The 27,861-nt window shown below is 40.5% G+C and overlaps 1 protein-coding gene across 1 annotated transcript; it reads left to right on the top strand.

The window, feature by feature from the left end:
* The first annotated feature begins 1,392 nt into the window (after positions 1 to 1,392).
* On the top strand, positions 1,393 to 25,882 carry LOC103360904 (glutamate receptor ionotropic, kainate 1). Its single transcript, XM_008286837.1, has 16 exons — positions 1,393 to 1,483; positions 9,277 to 9,444; positions 9,561 to 9,818; positions 13,754 to 13,935; positions 14,485 to 14,538; positions 14,962 to 15,135; positions 16,003 to 16,146; positions 21,960 to 22,067; positions 22,657 to 22,698; positions 23,055 to 23,168; positions 23,262 to 23,465; positions 23,559 to 23,782; positions 24,253 to 24,371; positions 24,511 to 24,728; positions 25,283 to 25,508; positions 25,593 to 25,882. Exons 1-16 carry the CDS (start codon positions 1,393 to 1,395, stop codon positions 25,880 to 25,882), a joined length of 2,616 nt encoding a protein of 871 aa, XP_008285059.1.
* Positions 25,883 to 27,861: the final 1,979 nt, after the last annotated feature.

Raw genomic sequence — 27,861 nt, 5'->3', positions numbered from 1 at the left:
AACCAAATAGTAAGATTACACTAATCTCACCCATCTGAGACTCCTGATGCATCTCCACAACTTGGAGAGATGTGGTTTGCTGACTGGCGACTCCAAACCAAACCACTCTGCTTCAAGGAACCCAGCAAAGCAGGTTAAGGTAACATGAGCACACTTTATTTAACTACAAGACTGTGTCAGATAAACGGTTTGAGGTAGTTAATCTTCAAGGGAGCGTCACCGACCAGTTTGAAGATTAGATTTGCATTTCCATCAGGACTGGAGCAAAGATTTAATCATTCCTCGGTGTACCAAAGCAAAGACGTTGTCGAGGTCGAATGTTGCCAGATTTGAAGTTAATCTTCAGGACGTATCCATGTTTGCGGATCAGCGGCTTGGCTGTGCCCTCAATTGAGCGCCTGTATGGCAGAGATGTTCAGCGGCGTCAAGTCAGCCGAGGGCACGACGAGGGACACGAGAAGCGAGGCAAGCTGGATTTCACAATAAAACCATTCCAGTGGTTGGTAAATTGAGCAGCAGTGGACGCAGAGGGATTCATCTAAACATTAAAATTAAAGGTTTAGATGACTACAAACTTAGGAAAACAAGATCATAAGCCACTAAATATATGTGTCAGTCGCAAGCACTGTGGCGAGGTTGTGTTGGATTTTGAGTATTTTAAGCAATTTATTTGAAATGCAAAGATAACGTCTAAAATAAACAAATTCCTCAATAAACATATTTTTAATTTCTCATATTGTCAACAGAAATTGTGAAATATCGCGGCTAAGCGCTTAATATTATCCTGATGAAACTGCGCAATATTTTTGCTGCTACCAATTTTTTTAGTTGTTGAGTGTGTTTATTTTTATTTTCTAATTTTGCACTTTTATTCTTTTGTCCCACTGACAGGGGTTGCTCTAAAATGTCATTGTACAGCTGTGCGATGACAATAAAGGCATTCTATTATTTTCCATGACTGCAAATTTGAATTGGCAGCATCTTCATTCCCTTATTTTGAAAGCTGTGATCAGAAGCTGTATTCTATTCTTGCAGTCTTGACAGCAGGAGCACAGTGCACGGTCCTCCTCCTCAGTTGCAGCCTACAATTCAAGTGTGCACCGGGAAAAACATGATAAGAAGGATGTCTGGACAGTGAAAATGGGGAAACAAAACCTTACTGGCACATAAAGGATCATAGAATGGGAAAACGGGAGGTCTTTTGATCTGTGACAACTGCAAGTGGAGTGTGTTTTTGTTGTTTTTTTTTTCTTCTCATCACAATGTGTGAGGGATGGATGTGGGTCGGATACCAGTTTATTTTCGTTACGGATACAAGGACTGGCAAGTTATCAGCATGAATTACTAAAGGGCAGGAAAATTGATATCGATGTTAAATTCGACTCTGGAGGAATGACCATGGTGAAAAGGAAGGGACTGTTATTTTCCCTGCTCTACTTTATGGCAGAGTTTTGGCTCACTTCGCAGCAAGTCCTGAGAATTGGTAAGTGCTAAAAGTGTTTTTTTTAATGCCATAACTGTTAATATCCAGGCTGCCAGTGTGCACTCCTCTTTCATTTTTGACCTCATAATTATGCATATTGGGTTTCATCTCATTTCCCACTGAGATTTATATCATACATCTATAATTTAAAAGACTTTTTGTGGCTTTAATCATGATGCATGGTATTTCTAAACTCTCACGGTGCCTATGGAGCATCTTATTCCGCTTCCTTCTGAGGATCATTTAATGTCTTTTACAAATAATTATTGCCAGCGAGGGGTATAAATGAGATTGAGCATGTAGATGTCATGCAGCAATATCCACTTATAGTAATTGTTCATGTAAATGGCTACGGGAAACCCTTTAACTTGCATTACCCTCAACCAAAATGTGCATTTAAATCCCTTTAACGTTTCTATAGAGAGTCAACACACTGGGCTACTTGGTACCCAAGGCACACTGTGTATGTGTTTTCAGGTGTTAAATGTTTTATCTGTCATTGTGTCACTAATGTTGAATCTTGCGATCGCAGAATTAGTGTGAGTAGAAAACCGCATTTCCATTTGTTGTGATGTTTGCATAGTATCCTTATACGTTTCCCCACTGGATTATTGTCTTTTTTTTCTTTTTTCTTTCCCATAAGGGAGGAACTGAGGACAGGGTGGTGGATTGTTCAAATGAAACAACTGTATTGGTTTTTATCAAAATCATGTTAATCCACTTTGGTTGGCCAGTGCCTCAGTCTCTCTCTCTCTCTCTGCTCCTTCCACGTTGACAGCACAAACCAGAAGGAGATGGGTGATTAAGTTGGCCTACTGCTGCATCTGAAAGCATGTACTGTTGGCGTAATGGTGTCTCTGGCACACAGCAATGTGAAATGGATACAGCGTTAAAGAATGAAGAGTGGGCAGTGAAACTTTGTTATATCTGGCTTCTATCCTTTCTTACATACTCAAGTTGTTTCAGACCGTGGCGCAGTGGCCGATGTCATCTGCGAACGTGGATCCGGGTCCAAAACGATCTGCTAAGCCTTTGAGAGCTGACAAGAATTCAACTTTCAACTTCACTCTGCGCTTGTAATTAAACAAATAGAACTCTTGCTCCAACCATCCCCCTTTGATCTCTGATGTAACTGTGCAACAATGAGCTGGTGTTGCTTTGCAAATTAATGCATTCTGGCTGTCTGCTGCTCTCCCATTGGTTATCCACTGTTCCTCTAATGGGTTAGAAGATTGCATCACAAAAATCACTTTTTAAAAAATGTAGGCCTCAAGACTCTCTGCTCCGCTTAACGCCCACGGCAACTACATATTTTTTTCTGAATTTCCTTCACTCCTTAAGACTTTACCAGTTTATTAAATGTGGCGTTGCGTAACTTTAAAGGCTAATAGGCCGGTGCCACCTCCTGGTTTCTTCTGTCCTGATCTGTACTCTATATTGTTAATCTCTCTCAATCATCTATCACTCTCCAAGGCCACCTAATCTTTGTCATTCTCTTCATGACCCGCACACATCATAATCTCTCCCATATGGTGTGTGGCTTGGCTCAATTAACATTTCTCTGTCTTGGCAAGTGTTGGCATCAGATTGTGACTGGCTTTCACTCTCACACTGGGGTTGGTAATAATGGTAAATCTTCTCCCCCAAGCCCTTAAACAACTAACACTAATCTTCTTTATGCAGAAAGTCTCTTCCCCAAATATGGTACTTAGGCAGCAACCAAATCTCATCATTGGGGAGAGCACAGAATCAACAGCTTGTGGTTTCCACTATATTTTCCTGTTTATTACATTCCTCCTCTTCTCTCTATAGCTTGTACACTTCACGTTCTGGTGATATCTGATGCATGTATAGTTCAAATATAATCTCCATCTTCCTGCTTACAGGTTTTGTAAATGGGCCGGGTTTTCTGGATAATACAGAATTCTGGGTTTTAATTCCGATTAAATGTTTTGGTGGTGGCTCGCTAGCGGCTCCCCTTTAAACAGAGAAACCTCAGTGCTCCACATCAAACGAACATAGTAGACTGGTTAGGACCTCCTCATTCATTCACAGTCTGGCATGGGCCCAGGTTGGAGTGGTGGTGCTGGTGGTGTTGTTGGGGTGGGGGTGAGGGGGTGGTGGGAGGTCTCATTGGCCCAGGATGGGGAGAGGGGAGAAAGCACAACACTACGTCATTGTGTTCCGCTGCCTTAAGAGACTCTCCTTCATCTGATAATTGCACAGAATCACAAAAACAGATTAAAATCATGAGCTAAAGATCAGTTTCTTAAAGTTATCCGTTGGGTCTCCGGATTAAAAAAAAAAAAAAGGTCGGTCAAGCTGCCTAAACCTGAACCAATGTTATTTTTCTTGATCTCAGCAGCGAAGGGGAGGAACAGAAGTCTATAAAAAGCACAGCCTAAGGGTTTATCAGCATTCGCCTGCAGCACGAGCAGAATCTTTTTTTTTTGTTTGTGACCTCCTAGCATGCATCGCCCCACAGCATTGTCTGGCCTATTAAAGATGAGATGGAAGTTCAGTGATCCTGTAAATTATACTGGAACTGCATTAATGCTCGCTATAACTGGGGTTTTCATTCATACTCTCTGAATTACATTAATCATGAGGCGATGATGAGAAACAGTAAACTCTGCAGAGTATAGCTCACACAGAAGGAACCTTTATACTTGCAAAAGCAGCATTAATACACGGGCATTCATTGTAAATCTAATTTGATTTCTGAGGACGTCCAGGTGAATGCTGACATTCTTAAATGCGTGAAGGTTGTGTAGAAAAAAACTTGTGATTTCTGCTCTAATTTTTAGGGTTTAACCTGCATCTCATTGTTCGAACTTGTAATTATTCAAGTATAAATTATCCTTGGCAGGTCATACCTTCGTGTCTCTTTGTTTACTTGCTTGCTAATAGCCTATTTTGGGAGTGCATTGATCCATGTGTCATCTGCAAGCAGGCAGAGCGGGATTCTTATTCGCCGTTTTTTCTGTATCGTAGTGAAAACGGATCCCATTGACAGTGTTGGGCTGTTCTAATCCATGAAATGTAGAAATGCTGAATATGAAGATGCACTGAGCCGTGATCCTCTGACCCAATTTGGACTCAAAAAGTAGCCGCACGGCGCCGAGGCTCAACGGCTTGTGTCTGGCCAGGTTTGTTTACAGGCCACAGTGTTGTGATGCAAAATTCATACAGGATCAGTTTCTTAGAAGATACTCATTTATGTACTATATACATTTGTTAATTAACTATATGCACAAATGATTAATAGTGTCATCATGTCACATATCTAGTTCTGCACGCTCTCAATATTAATCAAACATTTTTTAATCTCATTTATTCTGCATACTTCCATCACAGTAATTTAAAATAACAAATTTAAGGGATACTCATCAACATGTTTTTGTTATATATGATGTAAAAGAACAACTAATAAACTGAACTTTTCAAACATGTCAGTATCAGCTGGGCGTCAAAGTCCTGATGATAGGTTAAACATTTGTACCGGTTTGGATCTGATGCTATGATGAAAAAAGGTTTCCCACCAGACAAACAGATGGACATGAAATATTGCATCGAGCTGCAGGCAAAGCTTGTTGATTTTCTGATCTTTTACACAAAATTCCAAGACTGTTTGTGCAACTTAATAAAAGTCTGAAGCCGTCTTTACATTTCTTTGTGGACATCGGTGTTGACTCAAGTCTTATTGGACCACAGCCGTTGGAGCCTGGGGCAGGGGGGGGACTTGATTATTTTCTCTGGTGATATGAGCATAGTGTTTTTGTGAAGTATTTTAATTGAAATTGCTTGCCTCAGTTTTCAACCGCATGAATATATATGCTAATTTGAAATCAATTTTCCACGAGTGAAGTGGAATACTGCTGCTGCTCCACTCCAGATGTCTGTGGGTTGATGGTGGTCACGAGTCTGACAACAATAGCGTCTATATTAGCTTTAGTGCTCTGCTGCACATCAGCCAGCGAACAGATTCATCGTTCACTGACGCGGAGAACGATCACCTTCGTTAATAATGAGTAGAGCTCGGCTACTTGTAACAGTAGAAATATTTCGCGGACCGGCATTGATTGCTTGAACCAACGTTCCTCAGGCTGAGTGAGAACAAACAGCCTGATCCCCCGGGTCGCTCTCTGGAAATCACAAAACTCATTATACTTTAAACTAAAAATTTAAGATCATATCTCAGGTGGAAATGAAGGCAGAGACGGCGTGATTCCTTTTCACTGGTGCTTTTTTCACAAAGCTTCAAAAAGAGGAAATGAAAAAGAAACGGGACAATAATATAGATATTATATTTGTCTTTGGCTGGCTGTAAAAGTTAGGAGGGAGGAGCTCATTTCAAAAATATAAAAGCTTTACCAAATCCGTGTCCGTTTGTGCACAGTTCTCACGCTGACGTGCAAGTGGTCGCTGATGCTGTCTGACAGCTGCTAATACGTCAGTTTTCATTTATTTATGACAAGAACTACTGGAGGATTATCAATGAGGGTACATTCATTTCTTGCTGGAAGAAAGAAATTCTATAAACCGAGCTTTATTGCTCTCATATATATTTAAACATAGAATTTATAAGCTATCCATTTTTTTTATTATTTCAGGGAATGAAATAGAGCCCCTGTGTTTTTATTATTCATTTTTTGGCTCACTTTTAGATCTATACAGTACATCTGGCTTCATTTTAGGATATAATTGTGTGTTTTAATTAGAGGTCAACTATGAAAAAATGTAAATAAGAAAATGTAAATAGCAGCAGCAGCTATTTTTGCTCCTCACAAATGAGACCGTCCATTTTCACAACCTTATTAAACCATGAAAGAAAGAAAAACGCTCGTTGGAGCAGCGATGATGCCACTTGTATTATTTTGTTGCTGAACCTTTTAGAAAACCGATGACATTTGCTGCAGCCTCTGCACTTTAAGCTAATCTCATGTTTTTTTGTTTTTTCCCCCCATTTAAACACCTTGAGAGAAAAAGTCACATCAGAGACAGACCGATGGAAAACATTCCCTTGGCAAGTTTAGGAGATGTTATTGTATTTTTTTTTCCCTCTAAATTTTATATTCCAGTGGACAGAATTAAGGATTTTAACAGGTCCCAGCAGCTGCTCACTGAGGCTTGGTCACCATAATTAGGATTGGCACTTTCAAGCATGCTTTTAGTGACCAGGGAGTCCAGACAAGGCTCTCTCAGTTTGGGGGTTTGAGGCTATGCAACACCAAAGAAAAAGGTCATTCACAATCAAGGTCTCAAGGGGAGCTTCTTAAAGGCCTTTTCTCCTTCCAAATCAATCACAATTTCACAGGCAATTCTTCAAAGACTGTTAGAGAGTGCAATGACCTATTGCCATCTGTAGCCTCAGTGTTGAAGTGAGGTCATTTGCAAACTCTTGCAGCATCTAAATGGCATCTTTATTATTTGGGCTCACGGTTAATACAATCATTGATTAACAGTTTTGCAAATGGCAGAGCTTTTAAAGGGCTTTCTTTCCATCTTTGTTTTGTTGTAAAGAATAATCATATGAATATGTTAAACTTGGCAGCAGCGTATTTTGCATGTGTTTTAGGCTAAAGAAGCTGCCTTCCTCTCACTGTTCAGCCGTGTGTCCGTCTGCACGTGTGAATGTCGGTGTAGTGAGAACAAACATTTAGCTCTGAATGTATTATTTCAGAAATCCTATCGCGGGAGGCCCAGATGTTTTAAATGATTTACATTTGAAAGGCTTGAGCGAACCCGACGAGCAGGGATAAGGACACTGAATCTCACACGCCTGCCCTATATGCAGGTAGCAACAATCCAGTGACAATCCAGCACTTTTCTGGCCTTAATCCTTTTCATGCTCCCGCTTTATGTAACTGAAATGCAAAACGTTGTACGTTGCGCTCGTGCCTAGCTGGAGTAATACATATATATCCATACTGCCAGCTGTGGCATGCTAGAGCCGCCGTCTTTCTGGAGCAGCAGGGGACGGATTAAGAGTTGGATGGTTTTCAGTAGGATCTTCTCGACTCGGAGTCAACGCCCTCCTCTCTGTGGCACACACGCCTACTGGAGCTGGAAAGTTATCATTTCAACAGGGGAAATATATCTTGAAATTAAATTTTAAAAGCACTGGCCAGGGTTTATCACCTACTTGTACAGTCATAACGTTCAAAAAGGTGGAAATGGAAGCATCATATAATATCTGAATCTGTCATTTCCTCCCAGTGTAAGTCGATTAGGTGCCTTTTCAGTAACTGTGAAGAGTTGATATTTTATATCATTTTAAAGTGATTATCTCCAGATTTTGAAATGTTAGATGAAAAATAAGCAATCTGGTGACTGCCATTATACAAAATGTATATTACAAAAACTGATCAACCAATTAACTGATCATGAAAATGATTGTTTATAGCCCTAAATGTATGAAAACATTCGTGATGTTTTCTGCAAAGGATCACGGAAAAGTTGGTTTTTAAGTGCAAGCTGATGGTGAAGGTGTCGCTGTTGTATTTAAGTATTTGGTTCATTGATTTCAGCAACATCCACTTGTTTTCTTTGCATCACCACCGTTTGTTTGTGCTCATCTACGTTGCTTCACCTCAACCGACAACAACAGTTTTTTTTGTTACATCCGGCTAACCCTAACCCCAGAGGCTGGATCATAACACATTGCGTCGCTGAGGATTAAGTATGTTTTAGTAAATGAAAAACCTTTAATCTTACAATGTACATTTTTTTTTTTTTACATGGCGGCCGTGCTCGACGTTAATCCGCTGATTAAAACATCAGTTAGCTTGTGAGCGTTTACCTTCTGTCCCAGCGCTCAGAGAAGAGACAATGAAGCAGCTGACACCTCGGAGGTCGCCTTTGCATGTTCAGCTGCTGTGACTTTCACACACTGAGTTTTACACTTGAAGCGATGCACTTCACAGAAAGTCACAATCACAGATGCTGGTATGGGATTTACACAATGTTTGGGGGAGAAAAAAAAACCCTTAAAACAATGTTAATACTTAAGTGTTGCTACCTGAAGAAACAGAACACTACATCTAACCAGCTAAAAAGAAATAAGTAGAAAGTCAAGTGTATGTGTTTTAAAGCGAGGCAGCCTTTCATGGTGGGAGTGTTCTGAGCAGAAACACTTAACCTTTACCCTCTTTACAGCACATTACATTATGTTTTGGGGCTTGATTATATGATGCTATAAATCAGAAGCCTGTGGCGACATATTTAAGTATGATTTCACTGAAGGTGACTGTAGTCGAGAGCAGCAAATTGAAAAAGACTGAAAACATGAGTGCAGCTGTTTGTGTGTTGAACTGGAGGGAATTATTAGTTTTTTAAAAAGAAGGGAGCCGGTAGCTTTTAAATGCCAGCCACTGGAGCTTATTGCTGAATACGTTAACCTCCGAGATGTTTTATCGGTTGGAGCTGGTCTGTAATGAACTGAATGTGTGGCATGTCTTCCTAACCTAATCGTCCTGCACTTCTGTGTAAAAGCCATTGTGTCAGCTGGTGGAATTCTGGCAATGTAAATAGGCTGAAGTGAGTAAAGGTCAAGCTTTTATCTGAATTAGATTAAATTCTGTCATCTCAACCAGGTCCCTTAGTAGCGTTACGTGATAGAAGTACGCGGGAAATTGGGCCGCGTTATGCAACCGTGAGAATGCAACCTTCAAACTTTATCAAACGCCGCGCTGGATGTGAATATCGACGCCGCACGGAGCGATTCGACCGTTAACTTCTCTGCTGTCGCCCGGCTAACACCCTCCTCATCCCTGTTTGTGCTCTTCTTGCAGGGGGCATCTTTGAGACGCTGGAAAATGAGCCCATTAGTGTTGAAGAGCTGGCCTTTAAATTCGCTGTAACCAACATAAACAGGAACCGGACCTTAATGCCAAACACCACATTGACCTATGACATCCAGAGAATAAACCTATTTGACAGTTTTGAGGCCTCAAGAAGAGGTAAACACTGTCTCATTTCACTCTGAAAGCCTTCTGAGAATCACTAAAAGAGATTGCTGTTGGCTCCTGTTGGTCATTTGTTATTTTCTCCCCCACTTTCTGTTTCATTACTTCAGCCTGCGACCAGTTGGCGCTGGGAGTCGGGGCTGTGTTTGGCCCCTCTCACAGCTCATCTGTCAGTGCGGTCCAGTCTATTTGTAACGCCCTGGAAGTCCCTCACATCCAGACACGCTGGAAACATCCCTCAGTGGACAACAAGGACAGCTTCTACATTAACCTCTACCCCGAATATGCCTCTATAAGCAGAGCCGTGCTGGACATTGTGCAGTTCTACAAGTGGAAGACGGTCACTGTGGTCTACGAGGACGCAACTGGTGAGTCCAGATAAGATTTAACGGCACAATATATGTACCGGGGATCCCAAAGGAGGGAAATTCAGGGTATCAAAACAGAAATAAAGCTGAGAAATTGAGTTTTTTCACTAAATAAATCTGTGCGATTTCACATTTCTGTGTCATTTCAAGTGAGACATGAACAAGTGCAGGCTTTCCCCCTGCGGGACAATAAAGACTATCCATCGATGTAATGGTGCCATCAAACCCCTGACATGACAGCTCAAATTGCTGTAATGAAACAATCACAGTTTCATATAAGTTCAAAGGACGAGGTGCCCGAATCCTACTTTGCAGTATGGGGTTATTTTATCTTGTGATATAGCAAGAAAATCCAAGTCTAGCACATTAGATTTTCAAAGGGACCAGTAATGAGAAAACATCCTGATTACACTGTGAAGCTGCAGTTATTGAAAAGAGAAGCTGGCCTCAATAAAAGAGGAAAACCTTCAGAAAGAAAAGTTCAAAAATCCGTCGACATCCAACCTCCTTATTCAAACTTTCTCACGATGATTTTCAGAATCATGTACAGAAGAAGTCAATAACGCTGACACACATTCCTCCAGCTTGTTAGCGTTCTAACATTCTCATTTAGTGTTTCTGTTGGTAAAGGTCACGGGTGATGTACTTTTGCTTTAACAGCAAAGCTCACATATACCTCTTTGTTAGTGTTTTTCTCAATGCTTTACAGCTTTATTCCAATTCAGATAACTAAAATAATACAGATTACACCTTCAATTGATTCACGTATTGCTAAAATGCTGAAACAATTAGAAGTTTAATCACAAAAAAGTAGCTTCAGCAATTCTAATGTTGGATTGTTCATGGTTTATAAAGCTTCTTCTATGATCAGCTCCTTCAAAAGTGAGAATTTTCCATCTCTCTTTGTCTGATGGTCAAACAGAACAGCCAGTTTGAGATGGTTACACTGGACTTTTCATTATTCTCATGTAATGGATTACATAATTAAGGGATTCATTGTAAAAATAATAAATAAATAAATAAACGAGCGCCGCAGCCCCAGTTTAAACCATAAATTAGAATGTCCACACCATATAGTGGCTCTGCAACATATCATCACTCTAGAGTACAACCAAACACTATAATTTCACCCACAGACTTCACAGGTTTCCTCCTGAGTGGCCAAATTCAACCGCGACTGTATGCAGACATAAAAACATCACACTGAGCCAAATAACACAGCAGCGACATGTTGGGCCAGGTGGCAACAAAGGAAGCTGTAATGACAACAGTCCCTTAACATCTGATCTGTTGTGCAGACAGAGATGCTACACTCGCCCACAACCGCAACACACATATATACACTGTACTAAAGAAATATATATAGAAAAAAAACCCCAGGAGTAATATTTGAGCAGCTGGGGAGCCAGAAAGTACCGTAATATAACACAAACTAGCCATTTCATTAAAGACAGTAATTTTCCATAATTAAAAATGATCTTGATGCCTTAATTTTACATGAGATCATGTGTAATTTGGGCTTTTTAGGGTTTAATGAAGGATATTTACATGTAAAAAAAAAAAAAATACTGAAATTACTAGATAGATAGACAGATAGATAGATACTGTATTTTAACCAACTGCCACTTCTTATAAATATTATAGACTAATGAAAAACACATTCATTAAACATTTCTGTTGCTAAAATTTCAGCAATTATATATATAAGGATATATCTCAGTTAACAAACAAATCTATGTTAATACTATTTTGTTGCTTCTATTAATTAAAAAGATAATATTTGATGAATTTAATTGGAACATTTTAAGGTTATCCAGAGTTTTAATATTTTGTTTACATAAAACAAGTAAATTAATTGTCTTTTTAAAATTATTATTATTATTATTATTATAAATTATATAATGCGTAAAAAGGGGGAAAAAAATCTGAAAATTACTGATTTTTTTTCACACTGCAGATAAAATCCAACCAACAGGCTGTCAGGGAGCACCACAGTGCACCAACACAAGTTGCTGATGTAAACAATGTCCCTCAAAAAAAAACATAAACAACATAACATATATCCATAAGCATCACAAAATGCATGATGGTGACACATGTTGGGTCAAAACAAACATCCACACCCTGCATCACTCTGCAGAGACAGAGCTGAAGCAGCAGGTTTCTTACCTTCAGACGAGCTTCTTCTTTGGTTTCCCCCCCAACATGTCCCCAAAACATACCAACTGTTTGACTGCAGCGTCCAAACTTCCGTAATTTCCATCTGCACGTGTGCCTCTTGCACCTCCAGCAAACATTTCGCTCCTTGATGCTAATGATGTTTAGCTCCAATCACCTCACACCACAGATATCATCACGGCATCGGCACACCTGGGTCACATGTCAATCCTACACACTTATTCAGGAAATACCGCAATTGAAAAGCGATATGCCGGAAGTGGCTAATTCGATAGTTTTATTTTGAAAATCGGCGCCGGACATCTGATATTATATTGTTGACGCTAACTTTGATAACTGAGTGTTGCAGTTACTCGGTGTGACCGCTAGGGTGCAGTAACGGTGATTTTTCATTCTAAAAATGTCGAAGATGAAGATTAAAAGTCTGGATAGAAATAAAGACATATAAAGACATATAAATATAGATAAACAAGAATGGAGTTAGAAAACTATTCCTCTTATCATACAGGGCCAATGTCTTTAAGGCCTAACGGCTGGGATTATTGAATGGTGACATATGTTGTTTTTAACAGTTTTCTAGTCCTAACATTAGCTTTTGTTTCTTACTGTTACCTAAATTAAGCTGGCTTGTTTTGTTTGGTGGTGAAAAGCTGAAACAAATAATTTAGATTTTTTTGTTAAACAACGACAGAAGTCTGGCCGCTTTATGCTGCTTTATGCTGCTTTATGCTGCTTTATGCTAGGTGAAGACAGTTAGCGCTATAGTCAACAAATAGTTAGTGCCCTCCTGTGGACACAATGGTGAACTGCAACCAAGAATTAGCACCATCAGTGCAGACAAAATTTATTTCTGGGAAGAAGTTTCAAAATGTAGTGGCTAAACTAAAGATTTACAATTAGTTTAGCAGTTTTTAAGCACTGTTTAATGATATGACGTTAGTTGTTTGCTCTGTATTGTTCGAGACGACAGTAATTTATCTTCTACATTACATGTTGTAAATGTACTCTTAAAAAAAGAAAAAGAAAAGAAAGAAACTGCAACAAAAATAGAAACCTAGCGAGCTAGCATCCCTAATGTTAGCTGAACTATGTTAGCAGTTAGCTTGTGATAGTAACAAGCTTAAAGAATTATCTTGGGGTTTTTTTGTCCATCCATCACATAATTAGTCATTAAATAGTGTACTGGATTTACAAAAAAAAAAAAAAAAAAAAAAACTAAGTCACCCACTATTTAAATTAATACAATTAAATAAAAACAATAATTTAGTTTGCATATAACTAGTACAGCTGCCATGTGTTAATGGATAAATGTTATTTTGGTACCAAACTAGTAAAATAAAATTGCTAAAAGTGTGTGTAAGTTTGGATAATTTACAATTAATAAAGTAACTTTCTTGCTTATTATGATCTGACAACAGAGACGCGTTGACACGGTGGGGGTTAAATAAAATGACAGGTTTGTTGCTAAATGGTGTTTTTAAAATCTATTTAGAAAAGCCACATAAACATTTGCAACTGACTTAATTAGAGGCTGTGACTTAAATGCAGTTACTGAAGCAGATTAATTATTGAAATTTCAATACAAATTAAAGCACAATCAAAAACGTACTCTGCTTTAATTACTGTTCTTCTCACAGTCGTCCATAAACAAGCAGTTTGTTTGGCATAATGGATGTTTAAATGCCTCAGCAAAATCGTTTCACTGGAAACACCTGATTAATGTGTTTATTAATCGTCTTTTTGTCTTTGCGTTTCAGGACTGATTCGTTTGCAAGAGCTCATCAAAGCTCCATCGAGATACAGCATTAAAATCAAGATCCGCCAGCTGCCCACTGGAAGCAAAGACGCCCGTCCTCTGCTGAAGGAGATGAAGAAGGGGAAGGAGTTCTATGTTATCTTTGACTGCTCCTATCAAACATCAGCTGATGTCCTCAAGCAGGTAAATAACCCAAACATCCACCAGCGCGCGGTAACTCAGGACACGGGTCGGCGTCCTGCACAATTCATTCATTACTTGACACTCAAAATTGCAAGACTCTGAGAAATCCCATATGGATTTTTCAATGGAGAGTAGTCTGTCTTATTTAGGGTTTCCTACGTTGCCTTTTGGTTTAATATTCACTACGTGCAAGATTAGTCAAATTCTATCCCCTTCAGAAATCCTGTGTTCATTTCCAAATCCAAGCAGAGCCTATTTCTGAGCCAGACATACACATTCAGAAACCAAAAGCTGCACAGAAGATTAATTGGAGACAGCGTGCTAACACAAGCAAATTGTGCCGTACACTCACTGGGATACTTGTTAATGCAAACAATACAAAATGAGGCAATTCAGAAAATGGATCGAATGCCTAATTTGCAAGAGTCCCGGGGCGTGGCTGTAGATATGGTCGGTTGGTCTTCGGGGACGAGGCGATTATTCATTGTGACTGGAGCAAGATTCCAGTGGGAGGGTGAACTCTGAAATATTGTCTCTCACCCTGTTCAGATTCTGTCCATGGGGATGATGACTGAATATTACCACTTCTTCTTCACCACGCTGGTAAGAAAACTTCAACACGTCTCTATTCTCACACATTGACAGATGTTCAGTTTAACATGTGGCTCTGAGAAGTTTCTTTAGATCTCTAGAAGTAAGACACCCGATAGGTTTGCATGTTGGAAATGTACCACTTCCTTAATTAAACGTGCTTTTTTTTTTATCCCACACAAGTTTACAAGTGTGTGTTCACCTAGAGATTCTATTAGGCAAATATTATGCAGATGAACTCCAACATCTGTGGTTTGTTTTATAATTAGATTGTTGGATGTTTTCACTGCCCTTGGCAAAATTCCATTATATATAGATATCGCTCCACCGTTTCAAGCAAGTGTCCTTTTTCTCTTTGCTCTGTAAGGCACGTCTTCATTTTTTTTTTAAAAAGCAGAATCAAATTAATTCTGCTGCTGTTGTTGTTTTCTACAGGACCTGTTCGCCCTCGACCTGGAGCCGTACCGCTACAGCGGGGTCAACATGACGGGCTTCAGACTGCTCAACATCGACAATCCTCAGGTGGCCTCGGTGGTGGAGAGGTGGGCCATGGAGCGGCTGCAGGCTCCCGCCAAAGCTGAGACTGGGATGATGGAGGGGATGATGACGGTGAGTTTGACCCCTTCCCTTCACTTCACGTGTTAAAAGTTCAAGAGCTGTGTGCGGCCGTGTTACCAAGCCAGGTCGGTTTTTATTTATATCGTCCAATATTACAAATCTGCCTCAAGGGGCTTCATGATGTCTGCGGCATGTAGCACCCTCGGGCCATAGACCTTCACTTCAGATGTGGAAAAACACCAAAAAATACCTTTAAATGGAAAGAAGAAAAAGAGCAGCCGAGAAGGACGCCCTCTTCCTGGATATACAGACATGTAGCAGATGAAGATTTACAGCACAGACAGCCGAGTATTGATTGCGAACACAAAGAGGAACATACTGTAGGAAGCAACATGCTAAACAGGCCACTAAAAGCACACTAATTCAATATGAAGCTGATGATAAATGGAACATTTACATGCTTAAATAAAACTGAATTAAATGTGAAATTTGTTTGCATTTTGTTAACTTTGCCTGTCAAACTTGACCAAAAACTACACCTCAAATGCTTCCTAAAAAGCCAGAAATTATATGTAAATGTTTCGACGCAATCCTATTTTGGGAAGCCGCACGACTCCTTTACACGCATTTAATTGGATCTCAGAGTACAGAATCCACCATGTTGCTTTCTGATTGTGTGTAAATCAGAGAGCTACTTTGAATAAAATTGCACGCCAAATTGTGCTCACACTGACTGATTGTGGTTGCTCGTTTGATTGATCTCCTCGGAGTTTGGTGGAACCGGCGTCGTATTTTTGGCTCCGCTTTGAGAAGCCACACGGCGTCGTGCAGCAACAAAACCCCCGATTGTGATAAGTGCATGACATATGATAGGTGAGCAACGGTGATGGATGATGATGGCCATGTTTCCCCTTTCAGACTGAAGCGGCTCTGATGTACGACGCCGTCTACATGGTGGCTGCCGCCTCGCAGCGCACCTCCCAGATCACTGTCAGCTCCCTTCAGTGCCACCGTCACAAACCCTGGCGCTTTGGATCACGCTTCATGAACATGCTCAAAGACGTGAGTTTGGTTTATTAATGTGCGACACCCGGTCCCTTCCTCCATCTATCCAGCCACCCATTTGTTTCGTATCTCGGTGTCATTTCCTACGGAGCAAGAGCAGAAACAATAGAGTGAGTCGATCAGATCCGCTGAATGAGGAATGAGTGTGCGACCATTATGTTCAAAATAATTTTTCCTCAGGAGATAAAGGATTGACGTCACGTGCCGAGATTTCTTAGATTAGCGGGTTGTGAAAAGGCTACTGTCCGTTAAGAGGTGCTGCTTTTTGTCTGAATGTTCAAATAGGTTGAAATACTAAAAATAGGTTTGATGCAATTCCTTAAAACTGAAAACTAAATCGATCAAAAGTCTCTTTAAATCCCTTATGTTTTAAACTTTGAAGGATGCAACGCTAAGCATCCTGTAGTGCAGTTCTTACTCTGTTGAAAATAAAATAAAAAAATCTGCATGAATAATTGATCAAACAGCCGATGAGACAAAAGCACAACGAGACAAACACTGTCAGCAAACACAGACAGTTTGGAAAACATGCTGTCTGTCTGATGGCAATTATCCCAGTTTAATTGTGGAAGGAGACTTTCTCATCTCCGCTAAGATATATTAATTTGAATTTGATAGACTCTCTTGTTATATCGCTCCCTCTAATTAGACGTTTCTTTGACCGATGAGCTTTTTAACTGCAAGTGGGGTCGGAGTATTGACAGACACAAACACGGCCAAGGATCCCAGAGAGCAGAGTGGGAATAAATGAGCTCTTTAGCTGCACAGCCGCTGCACGTATTGTTTGTAATTAGACTTTTGTTCCATTTTTTTACACAAACACACTGAGGTTTGAAACGTGATTTTCTTGTCCTTCGCTGATTAATAGTACATTACTCCATGTTCTGTCTTCTACTCAATAACCATGACATCCCATACGGTCCTCGGCGCTGTTTTCATTACGGTGCTTCAATTTAAAAAGACCGTGCCGGTGTCGTCTCTCCATGTGTGTGGCTCGTTTAAGACAAAAAACAAATACATCACATGACCAGCCAGTGTTTTCGTTCTAGTTTTTCCACTTAAAAGTACAATCGACAGTCTGGCAGGAAACTGAGGGAAGCTGGTAGCAGGTACATGCATCAGCCACAACATTAAACCCGCCACCTGCCAAATATTGTGTAAGTCCCCTTCATGCCACTAGAACAGCTCTGAAACCTGTAAGTTGTGAGATGGGACCTCCATAGATCAGACTTTTCCCCTCATATCACACAGTAGCTTCATCAGATTGAGATCTGGGGAACTTGGAGGCCAAGTTAACCCCTTGAACTCTTGGTCATGTTCCTCAAATCATTCTTTGAGCGTGTTTGGCAGGAATCCTGCTGAAAGCAGCCATCAGGAAACTATCTTGAAGGGCTGTACTTAGTCTGCAACAGTTTTAGTAGAGGTGGTTGAAAGTGGCTTCCACATGAATGTGAGGACTCAAGGTTTCCCAGCAGGACATTGCTCAGAGCATCACACTGCTTCTACCAGCTTGCCTTCTTTCCCATAATGCATCCTGCTGCCATCTGTTTCCAGGTAAACTCACGCCTGGCCATGAAAACCTGATTCATCAAAGCAGGCAACTTTTTTTTCATTTTCACTGTTTTCAGACGGTAGCTTGTTAGTTTTTTAATTAGTTTATTTTTGCAGGGCAGCACACAATTACAAGTATTACGCAAGAGTTAGCGATCAGATAATTGTTTGAATCTGTTGTCCCTGAAAACGATAACAACCACAAACCAATAAATACATTACACAAAACCAATAGAGCACTTCAAAGTCCATCAGTGTGAGATAATACATCAAATCTGTAAAAACAATAAAGTCAAGGTGTTGGTAATTGGTGAGAATTTTGTGCCGACTTCAGCCGGACCTTGAGGCTGGTTTTAACACTGCAGTTATTCCTGAATTGATTTCATTCCACTTTTTCGCTGCTTTAACTGAGAAAGCACAGTGTCCAAAAGCTGTATTTCTGAACTGAGACACCCAACGACCTCCAGTAGATGCTCTAAGAGGAGGGGGTGCAAAATTATGAATAATTTGGTTTGTGGGATCAGACCACACAGGTCAGTCGTAGCAACTGGACTTGCTTGAGTTCCTTGAGGACGTTCCACCTCTCATCCAAGAGGCTCCATCAGTTCTGACTGACGAGTTGGGAGTTCCAGATACTCATATCCTTAAGGAGCCATTAACACCTGAGTTTCTGGTTCATCTTCTTGGGGGGAGAGTTCTTAGGACTGAACTCTCCCCCCAGGAAGATGAAACCACATTCACACTTAGCCACAAAAGACCCTAATGAACCCCATTGTGGCAGGGGGAGCACTAACGACCCACATAACGAGGGGGAGGAGCAACAAACCCCCAATTAAAACCGAAACTCAGGTGGATCCTTAAGGATATGAGCATCTGGAACTCCCAACTAGTCAGTCAGAACTGATGAAGCCTCTTGGATGAGAGGTGGAACGTCTTCAACAAACTCAAGCAAGTCCAGTTGCTACGATTAAACTACCAGAATAACCAAGACCTGGATGACTGAGAATCTGCACACACAGACCAGCATTCGCTACCAACACACAATGACTCTTGACCGCCCCTTACCTTGAAGCCAGTCCACTGATTTATCTTCTCGGGCCACTTTTGGTTGGTACAAACCACTGCACACTAGAAACAACCCACAATGCCTGCTGTTGATCCAGTCATCACACTCCAGCCCTTGTGGAAGTCGCTCAGATCCTGCTTTCAACAAATAAACTTCAAGAACTGACTGTTCCCTCGCTGCCTGATATCTGCCAACTCTTGAAAGGTGCTACTGTACTGGGATAAGCAATCAGAATGTTATTCACTTCACCTTTTGTGGTTTTAAAGTGGTGGCTAATCGGGGTACACGCTGAAGGAGCTGATTAGGAGGTTTGTCGGCAGGTGATTGAGGAATAACTGCGGTGAAGCAACAGCAGAGTCTGAAACGTTGGGAGGTTAGAGGCAGACAGAAAAAAAGTATTAAAAATTGATATTAGGGACTGATAGAGACCGTAATAATTGGTGTGCAGTCATTTTTTCACGGTACAAAAATCAAGCTGAGAGGTTTGAAACGTTCTTACATCAGTTACAGTGAACATCTTGTGTGGCCGTATTTTTATTTTTTTTTATCAGTTATCATCGCGTGGTGGAGATTCTTCAAAGTCTCATATTTTAATCATCATGTTGTCATGTATCACACTATCAAAGATAAGTTGTGTATTGCAGTGTAGTTCGGTGTTGCTGTGTGTGTGTTTGCGCTGGAGCTGAGGGTGGTGTGCTTCCTCTGACAAAGCTTGGTTTGACAATTTTTGAACTTTTTCAATTTGGCGTTTGACAGGCGCTCTGATTGGAAACGTCTGCACACACACAACAATTATATAACTTCGACAACAATCAAACACACATGATGTATGCTGCAGTGGGCCACTTATAGGAAGTAGTTTAATAGAAGTCTACAAAAAGAACTTACAGAAACCAGTCACTTTTTTTGGAGAACTATCAGCAGGAGCATAAGTAGAAATACAGAAAGTTAAATCGGGCAAACATGCAAAAGCACCAGCATATTCCTTTAAAGTGTATCCTAAATTACCAGCTATAAGCTACCAGTGTTATCTGACGTACCCTTGAGCAAGAGATTGAATGCAGGGTGCTGCTCTGTAGCTCAGCCTGCACTTGCTCTTGTGGGGGTGGGAAAGGAAAATGACAAAGTTGCCTACAGGAATCAATGCTCTGTCACATATTTAATACAGAAGTTCTGTACAGAAAGTTTGACGTCGAACTCACAGCTTGGAGAAAATTAGGCGTACTTTGGCTGTCTTCCTCAAACGTACAGATGGATGCACAGAACATTTTTGATCTGGTGCATAGAGGGGAAGAAATACATTTTTTCTCTCACTTTTTCTTAGAATGTCCCTCTCTTATCTTCAGCTGCGATGAGGTTTTGATGCTGTGTTTAAATCAATGTAAAGGTTCTTGTCCTTTACATCGTCTGGATTCCACACGATCCCTGTCATCAGTGCATGTGCAGTAATGACACCGACACATGGTCGAGACGGAGACACTTGATTGGTGAGGATTTAAAAAGAGACTTAATCACGGAACAAATCTGGACTTAGAGGTCGAGTCGGTCTCGCAGATGTGAGCAATAAGACTGTGTGAAGCGGTCTAATCAAAGAGCAGCTTCCCCTAATGACACCCAGTAACCTATAGATGTTAACGATCTTCGCAAACTGGTGTTCCTCATAATGTGATCAAGCTTAAGCTTGGATCTTACAAATGGGCATTTCCATTATGGTCAGCGATATGCGTTTCTCTTTTGCCAACAGGAATTTTATTTTAAATTTAAATCAAATTGTAAAACGTGTGAAGCTGTGCAGCGCTTCCAAATGATACTAGATTCTTTCTCAATCTCGTTTCGTTACCTTCAGCCCGTCCCGATGGCTCAGGATGCATTTGTTTTGGTTTTTCTAGATTGAATGGGCTTGTTTTCATTTCGCAAACTGACTGATGTAACTTTCTGTTTCAAGGCTGAAAGAACAAACCGATGAGACACAAAGGCTCAGTGTTGTTCGGCATCTCTGAATACAACTGCAATTTCTTTCAAACAAAAGAGATTTTGTAGTATCTAATACACGGTGTAGCGTGACGCCAAATTACTTAAATTACAGTGTTTCTGCATGATTTTGTGTGTGAGGTTTAGAGCCAGAATGTTCCGCAGAATTTGGTTTGTGTCACTCAAATACCCCCAATGAGGTGTACCAGAGTGAGCATGGGTATAATCAGACTATTCTACTCTTGCATACCCTACCTTATCCCCCATATTTGATGTATTTCCCAACACAACAACAGTTTATTGCTGTTGTGCTTACTCACAATAATCCACAGGCCTTGTTGTGATGAGTTTTACTGAGAGCTACATTTATTATAGAACATTAGCTCAGCCGTGCAGAGGGAATAAACTGTTCACAGCAAGTTATATGGATTATCATAAGTAACCCAGTTTTCTCTGTGATAATATGCAAATGAGGAGCAGCATGCTTTTGTCTCCACAGTTGAATCCTTTTCATCAGTGCGTGATTAGATTATTTCTCATTCAGATGTAATGCAACAATCTCAAACCGTCTGTGTTTCAAGCCTCAGATCTACCGCCTGCACTCAAGAAGGTTTGATAAACGAGGACTTTGTTTGGGAGGTCAATTGCCTCTAATGATCCTTTCGGTACACTTTAATTTAAAAAAAGATGAAAATCATGAAATATATCACATCCTGGGTGTCTACAGATTTGCAGAAGGTGTATTGATTTGTAGATATAGAATCTTCCCGTAAAGAAACTCACATCTCAGCTTCCCCCGTCAGCGAAGAATTGAGATGCAGCTCATTTCCCCGAGCCCTCTGTAATAGAGATTTAACCTGACTGTTATTCAACTGAGCTCATTTCATTATCAAGTAATTTCAAATATCTGTGAGCGCTGCTGCCCACCCGCTGCTCTCCTCTCAGACAGAGGCCATGCCTGCCTGCTCCATTTACATCACCGTCCACTATGTTACAGGCTCAGAGACACTTAATATTACCGTTGAGGATCCAGCCAATGCAAAAATGTCCATTAAGATGCAGTTAGCCTTTGTCCATGTTCTTTGCTTAATGGAGAACTCATCAATTATTCATTTTTTTTTCTAACTGTTTTCATTTTTTCTTCCCAGGCCTCTGCTGAATTTTTATGACAACAAAACTGAGGGATTCATCGCTTGTGTTTTCTGCCCTCTTTCTGCCACAGGCACAATGGAACGGCTTGACGGGACAAATAATTATAAACAAGACAGACGGCCAGCGGAAAGAATTTGATTTAGATGTCATCAGCCTAAAGGAGGATGGCCTGGAGAAGGTGAACTGTCTGACCCCTGTCCGCTCTGTCAGTACAGGCTGTTACGGTCGACGCTGAAGCAGAGCTGAACGGAGTAGGATGAAGTGTCGACAAACAAAGCCACTGCTCTTCACTGTAACCCAATTTTCCCCCCCTAAAGTTGCGGGGAGATGACTTGTCTGTAAAACAATATACAGAATAATTTACTGAAAACTACACAAGTCTTGATATCTGGTGTCCTAATTATGCCTCAAAAAAAGGAACTTTTTGAACTGTTTTGACACATTGCTCCTTCAAATAAGCTGCAGCTGTCTTTTTATGCTCCGACGTGTGTGTGTGTGTGTGTGTGGATGCTCCTTTAATCACGTTGACAATGCTGCACTCAGTTTTGGCAGATCATTAAGAAGCCTCTTATCTGTTAATGTTATCATCACTACAAAGAAATTAAACTACACTGTTGGATGTAAAAAAAAATTGAAAATAAAAGTAAATAAGAGTGGAGTTATTCCCCACGTTTCCCTTAAAGCCAGAAATTACCATCACAGTTGGACTTACCATTTAATTTCAAGGCTCTGTGATTAAAATGCTTTCTCTTCATTACTTTTGCAAGACAACCGTGGGCAACAACCGCCTGAATAAAGTGTGGAAAAAGGTCTGTACTTTAGCTGCTCTGGCAGACTAAAAGAATACTGACACCTACTAATTTACTCTACCTGATGCTCTCCATGAAGCCTCCCCTTGTCATACAAAAGATTCAGCGACTGGTGGGAAGAAATGTTCTACATTTCTGTACTGGATGTGACATTTTGAATCCAGATGATATTGTGTTCTGTGCTTCCTTTCCTTTTTCCTTCCTCGGCTCCCCCACCTCTGTTCTTTCACTGTAGTTTTACAGCTTCCTAGTGTTTTGTTTCCCTGTATTTTTTTGGATCGTGTGAAGGTCTCGAAGGCAACAGATCTTTGATATTTCTCATTAGCGTGCTTATATGGATGTTTTATTCTTCACAGATTGGTGTGTGGAACTCCCAGACGGGCCTTAATTTATCAGAAATCAACAAAGACTCATCTACAAATGTCACCGACTCAATGGCCAATAGGACCCTCATTGTCACGACTATTCTGGTATGAAGCAAATATCTTCTTCAGTGAGCGTTTGATCAGGCGTGTCTTAGTACTAATGAGCAATCCTAATGAGCCCTTTGTGTCTTCTACCAGGAAAACCCTTATGTCATGTATAAGAAATCTGATAAGCCGCTGTATGGAAACGACCGCTTTGAGGGTTACTGCCTCGACCTGCTCAAAGAGCTCTCCAACATCTTGGGCTTCTCCTACGAGGTAAAGCTGGTGTCAGACGGCAAATACGGAGCTCAGAACGACAAGGGGGAGTGGAACGGCATGGTGCGAGAGCTCATTGATCACGTGAGTAGTGAGCAATCAATCTTATAGCAAGAGAAAACACATTTTAGTGATTTGCTATATCAGGTTTTTTTTTTTTTTTTTTCCCTGTACCAGGTGGCTGACCTCGCTGTGGCCCCGCTCACCATCACGTACGTGAGGGAAAAGGTGATCGATTTCTCCAAGCCGTTCATGACGCTTGGCATCAGCATCCTCTACCACAAACCCAACGGCACCAATCCAGGAGTGTTTTCCTTCCTCAACCCGCTGTCTCCTGATATCTGGATGTATGTGTTGCTGGCATGCCTCGGCGTCAGCTGTGTGCTGTTTGTCATTGCCAGGTAAACTTGTACGGGCATGGGGAAAATGGGAAATATATTGATTTGGCTTGCAAATCTTTTTAAATCAACCACTTGGCAGCCAAAACGTTATTATGCATGAAACTAACACGCTGGTTTAGGATATGCAAAATCAGATGTTACACTATTTTTGTGTATAAACAGCGTAAAACAAATCCTAATAAGCTGGATATAAGAATTATCCTGTTATAGTTAAGTGCACTTGAGGCAATGCTGTTCAGCTAAAGGCAACATTTAACACTGAAGCTTTTCTTCCTGCTTACAAAAGGTCATTTGGATTTATGAATAGCCGCTGCAGCAAGTGTCTATAGATTTCTTGCATATTGCTGCAGTCACTGACCAGAATGGCTTTCTTTCACACTTTTTTCGTTTTGTTATTTGACCTAAATATGTTTTTCTAGTTGTTGTATTTTCCTTTGCATTATTACGACTGTTCAATTCCTCATCTTCAGGTTTACTCCCTACGAGTGGTACAACCCTCACCCCTGCAATCCAGACTCAGATGTGGTTGAAAACAACTTCACTCTAATAAACAGTGTCTGGTTTGGAGTTGGAGCACTTATGCAGCAAGGTATCTGTTTTTATGCTGCACCTTTAACCATACATATGTACAATGTTGTTTAATAGCTCTTTTTGGTTGCTGTAGACATCATTGTATCGACATAAACTGGATTGTAGAACTGATAATGCCCTTTGTTGTTACCTTACAGGATCCGAACTGATGCCCAAGGCCCTCTCCACAAGGATAGTTGGTGGAATATGGTGGTTCTTCACACTGATTATAATCTCCTCATACACTGCCAACTTGGCTGCCTTCCTCACTGTGGAGAGAATGGACTCACCAATTGACTCTGCAGACGATTTGGCCAAACAAACCAAAATAGAGTACGGTGCTGTACGAGATGGCTCCACCATGACCTTTTTTAAGGTAACCGTCTTTCCATTTTTTTAGCAAATAGGAAAGTAATGGTACAACAGTGGGGAAGGGATGCAAACACAACTTCTGATTTCAGTTTGCTTGACAATTTTCACCCTTGAGCATCAGTCCTCAGTCATACGCAGCCTGATGGGTTGGCAGAAAATTGAGTTGGGTAAAAAAAACAAAAAAAACAGGGTTAAAGGTTAGTGTCTTGGAAACTTCCTCATTCGTCAGTTTAATAGGAATATGTGGGCAATAGTGCCATAAAGATTTCAAGGATTTATTGTTTTGCCTGCAGCACATCCAGCAGTTTATCTGAATGCATGGTGAAAATGAAATAAACTCGAGCAGAGTCATGCTCACTTGTCACATCTCGTGTCCTGCCATGCAAGCGAGTGATAGCTCGAGTCAACGGATGGTCTGCACATACTGTCATTTTAAATATTAGTGCCAAACGTGCATCAGCATGATCTCTTCTGTTTATACGTCTGTTCCGTTTGTTGTTGTGTTGACCATCAATACAGTGTTTTAATCCGACATACGTCTTGATTCTGGTTCAACAGAAGTCTAAGATCTCAACTTATGAGAAAATGTGGGCATTCATGAGCAGCAGGAAAAACACAGCGCTGGTGAAAAACAACCGGGAGGGCATTCAGAGGGTCCTCACCACGGATTATGCTCTTTTGATGGAGTCCACCAGCATCGAGTACATCAGCCAGCGCAACTGCAACCTCACACAGATTGGAGGCTTGATAGATTCAAAGGGCTATGGTGTGGGAACCCCAATTGGTAAGATAAGCTACACATACTAATAAATGCTCCCTAGCTATCTACAAAACAACAAAGCTGAATGTTATATCACTGTACTCCTAGGCTCCCCTTACAGAGACAAAGTCACCATCGCCATCTTGCAGCTTCAGGAAGAAGGGAAGCTGCACATGATGAAGGAGAAATGGTGGAGAGGGAATGGCTGTCCAGAAGAGGACAGCAAGGAGGCCAGCGCCCTGGGCGTGGAGAATATAGGGGGCATCTTCATTGTGTTGGCAGCCGGACTAGTCCTCTCAGTCTTTGTAGCAATCGGAGAGTTTATTTACAAATCCAGAAAAAACTTGGACATTGAGGAGGTGAGTGTCGGCCAGTGCGAATGGCACAACAAGTATTAACACATTAGGGGACTCGATCAAAGACTGTTATGAACCTACTGCACATTTGTGTTGTCATTGTCATCGCAGGATCACGGTAATCACTGGGCCAGTAAAAGAAAAGAAAAGGGAAAAAAAAGAAGTCTGAATGTGTTGAACTGCATTGTTACAATCAAAACGAATAAGTTTTTAATGCAGAGTTTTGTGTTTTCAGTAGTTTTTATATAGAGCACACAAACATTTTAGTCATGACTGGAGGAATCCATTAGAAACCCTTTTTATGATGACAGATGGTTGTTGAATTCTGACATTCTGACACCTGACCATCTTGGCCTTGCTGTTTTTTTTTTTTTTTTTTTTTGCAAAAACATTGTAACGTTGTTTTGTGTGAAAGAAATGTCATTGTCATGCCACGATGTTGTGGGGAAGCGGTGGTATCTTTTCAGGAATGATTGTCATGTTTATTTCAATAACTGCAACAGGTTTCGGGAGGATTCTGTTCTGAATTGTTTGCCATGTTCATAATTACAGCGCACAGAAACATAACTGCACTGCTCACCACTTTTTTGTATGTAGTCATGTAAAAATCTTTGGATTTATTCAATAACAGTTGTTTCCAATTTGTTAATGAATGAGTGCTCCCTTAAGATTTTATTCATCAAGTTGCTTAATGTCTGTATTTTTTTTTGCTTTTTTGTATCATATGAAGTTTATGAACATGCATGTTTAAGTTTCTTCATGTTGAAATTGTTTCAGAATGACTAAAGTTATGTGAGAACATTACATTTGTTAACCTTTACTTTTTGGTTGTTTTGGTTTTCATCGCTCCTCGCTCTGCATGCACAACCTTTTCCTTTACTGGATGGACACAAGTCAGACACTTGAGTTCATCCACTGATGTTGAGTTTGCATCAAGAAGATCTGAGGTCTTGTATAACTTTTTTTTTTTTTTTTTCATATTTTAGCTGTCCTGTTTTTCACATTTGATTGTAAAACCTGGTAGTTCTCTGTCAAACATCTGTTTGGCTGTTTCTGGGGAACAGTTTTCTTATATAATTCTTATGGTATCAGAGAAGTGGGGTTATGAGTTCAGTAACCTCAGGTTTTCTTGTTATTGTTGTTGGCCTGCACTGTAGAAAACCAACTTTATTACAGATATTATTTTTATATGCGTCGTACTAAACTGTGTATCTCCAAGGTTGTATTTTTTGGCATATATACATGTTGCTTGCATTGTTAACTACGGAATAACAAACTATTATTATTTGCAAATCACTTTGCCCGCATTAATTCATCATTGGAGTACAGCGGTGTGTCCAGTTGTGCATTTAAAGCCATTAGTTAAAATGGTCCACCAACGCACAGAATGTAAAGCGGAGAGAGACGGCGTTTGGATTTAATGTTAAAGTGGGGAAACATATTCCACGAACTTCAACAGTAACTTCCTGCCTCTGGGGGCACATAGATTAGAAAAATGTAGAAGATTCTTCTTGCCCTACATCTGACAGGTAACGCGGGGTCTCGTTTGTTTTGTCCTTACATTGTAGGATTTGTGTTAATTCAGGGTGATGCGACAGAATTTCAGGTTGGAAACTATGACTAAGGACTGTTGAATCAATCATTACCTCAGTGTAGAACCCCTGAAGTGTGTTTATCTAGTGCCACATCATGAATAACTACAGTTAAACAACATAGACTAACATGATTTCTTGCATTGCACAGATGGTATTTCTTCAAACGATGCTACCGTGGATCTAAAAGCCCCAACATTCAACGAGAATCCCATGTTAGCTTTGCATTCGCTGTCAGCAAATAATCACCAGTCCGCACATAATTACGCTGCAGTTTTTATTACCTTATTTGTATTTGTATGTACTGGAGAACAGCTTTTAATACTGAAAAGTTGAAGGTTAACTGTTCCTGGCTTCCACATAAATGTCAGACTTAAATTGAAACAGTCTAACAGAGTGTGATTGCGCAGCAGCAAAACAAGGAGACGC

Source organism: Stegastes partitus, unplaced genomic scaffold (genome assembly GCF_000690725.1).
Source record: "Stegastes partitus isolate 25-593 unplaced genomic scaffold, Stegastes_partitus-1.0.2 Scaffold472, whole genome shotgun sequence".
NCBI classification, from domain to species: domain Eukaryota; kingdom Metazoa; phylum Chordata; class Actinopteri; family Pomacentridae; genus Stegastes; species Stegastes partitus.
Note: the sequence above shows the minus strand (reverse complement) of the source record. Positions and strands in the feature narration are given on the sequence as shown.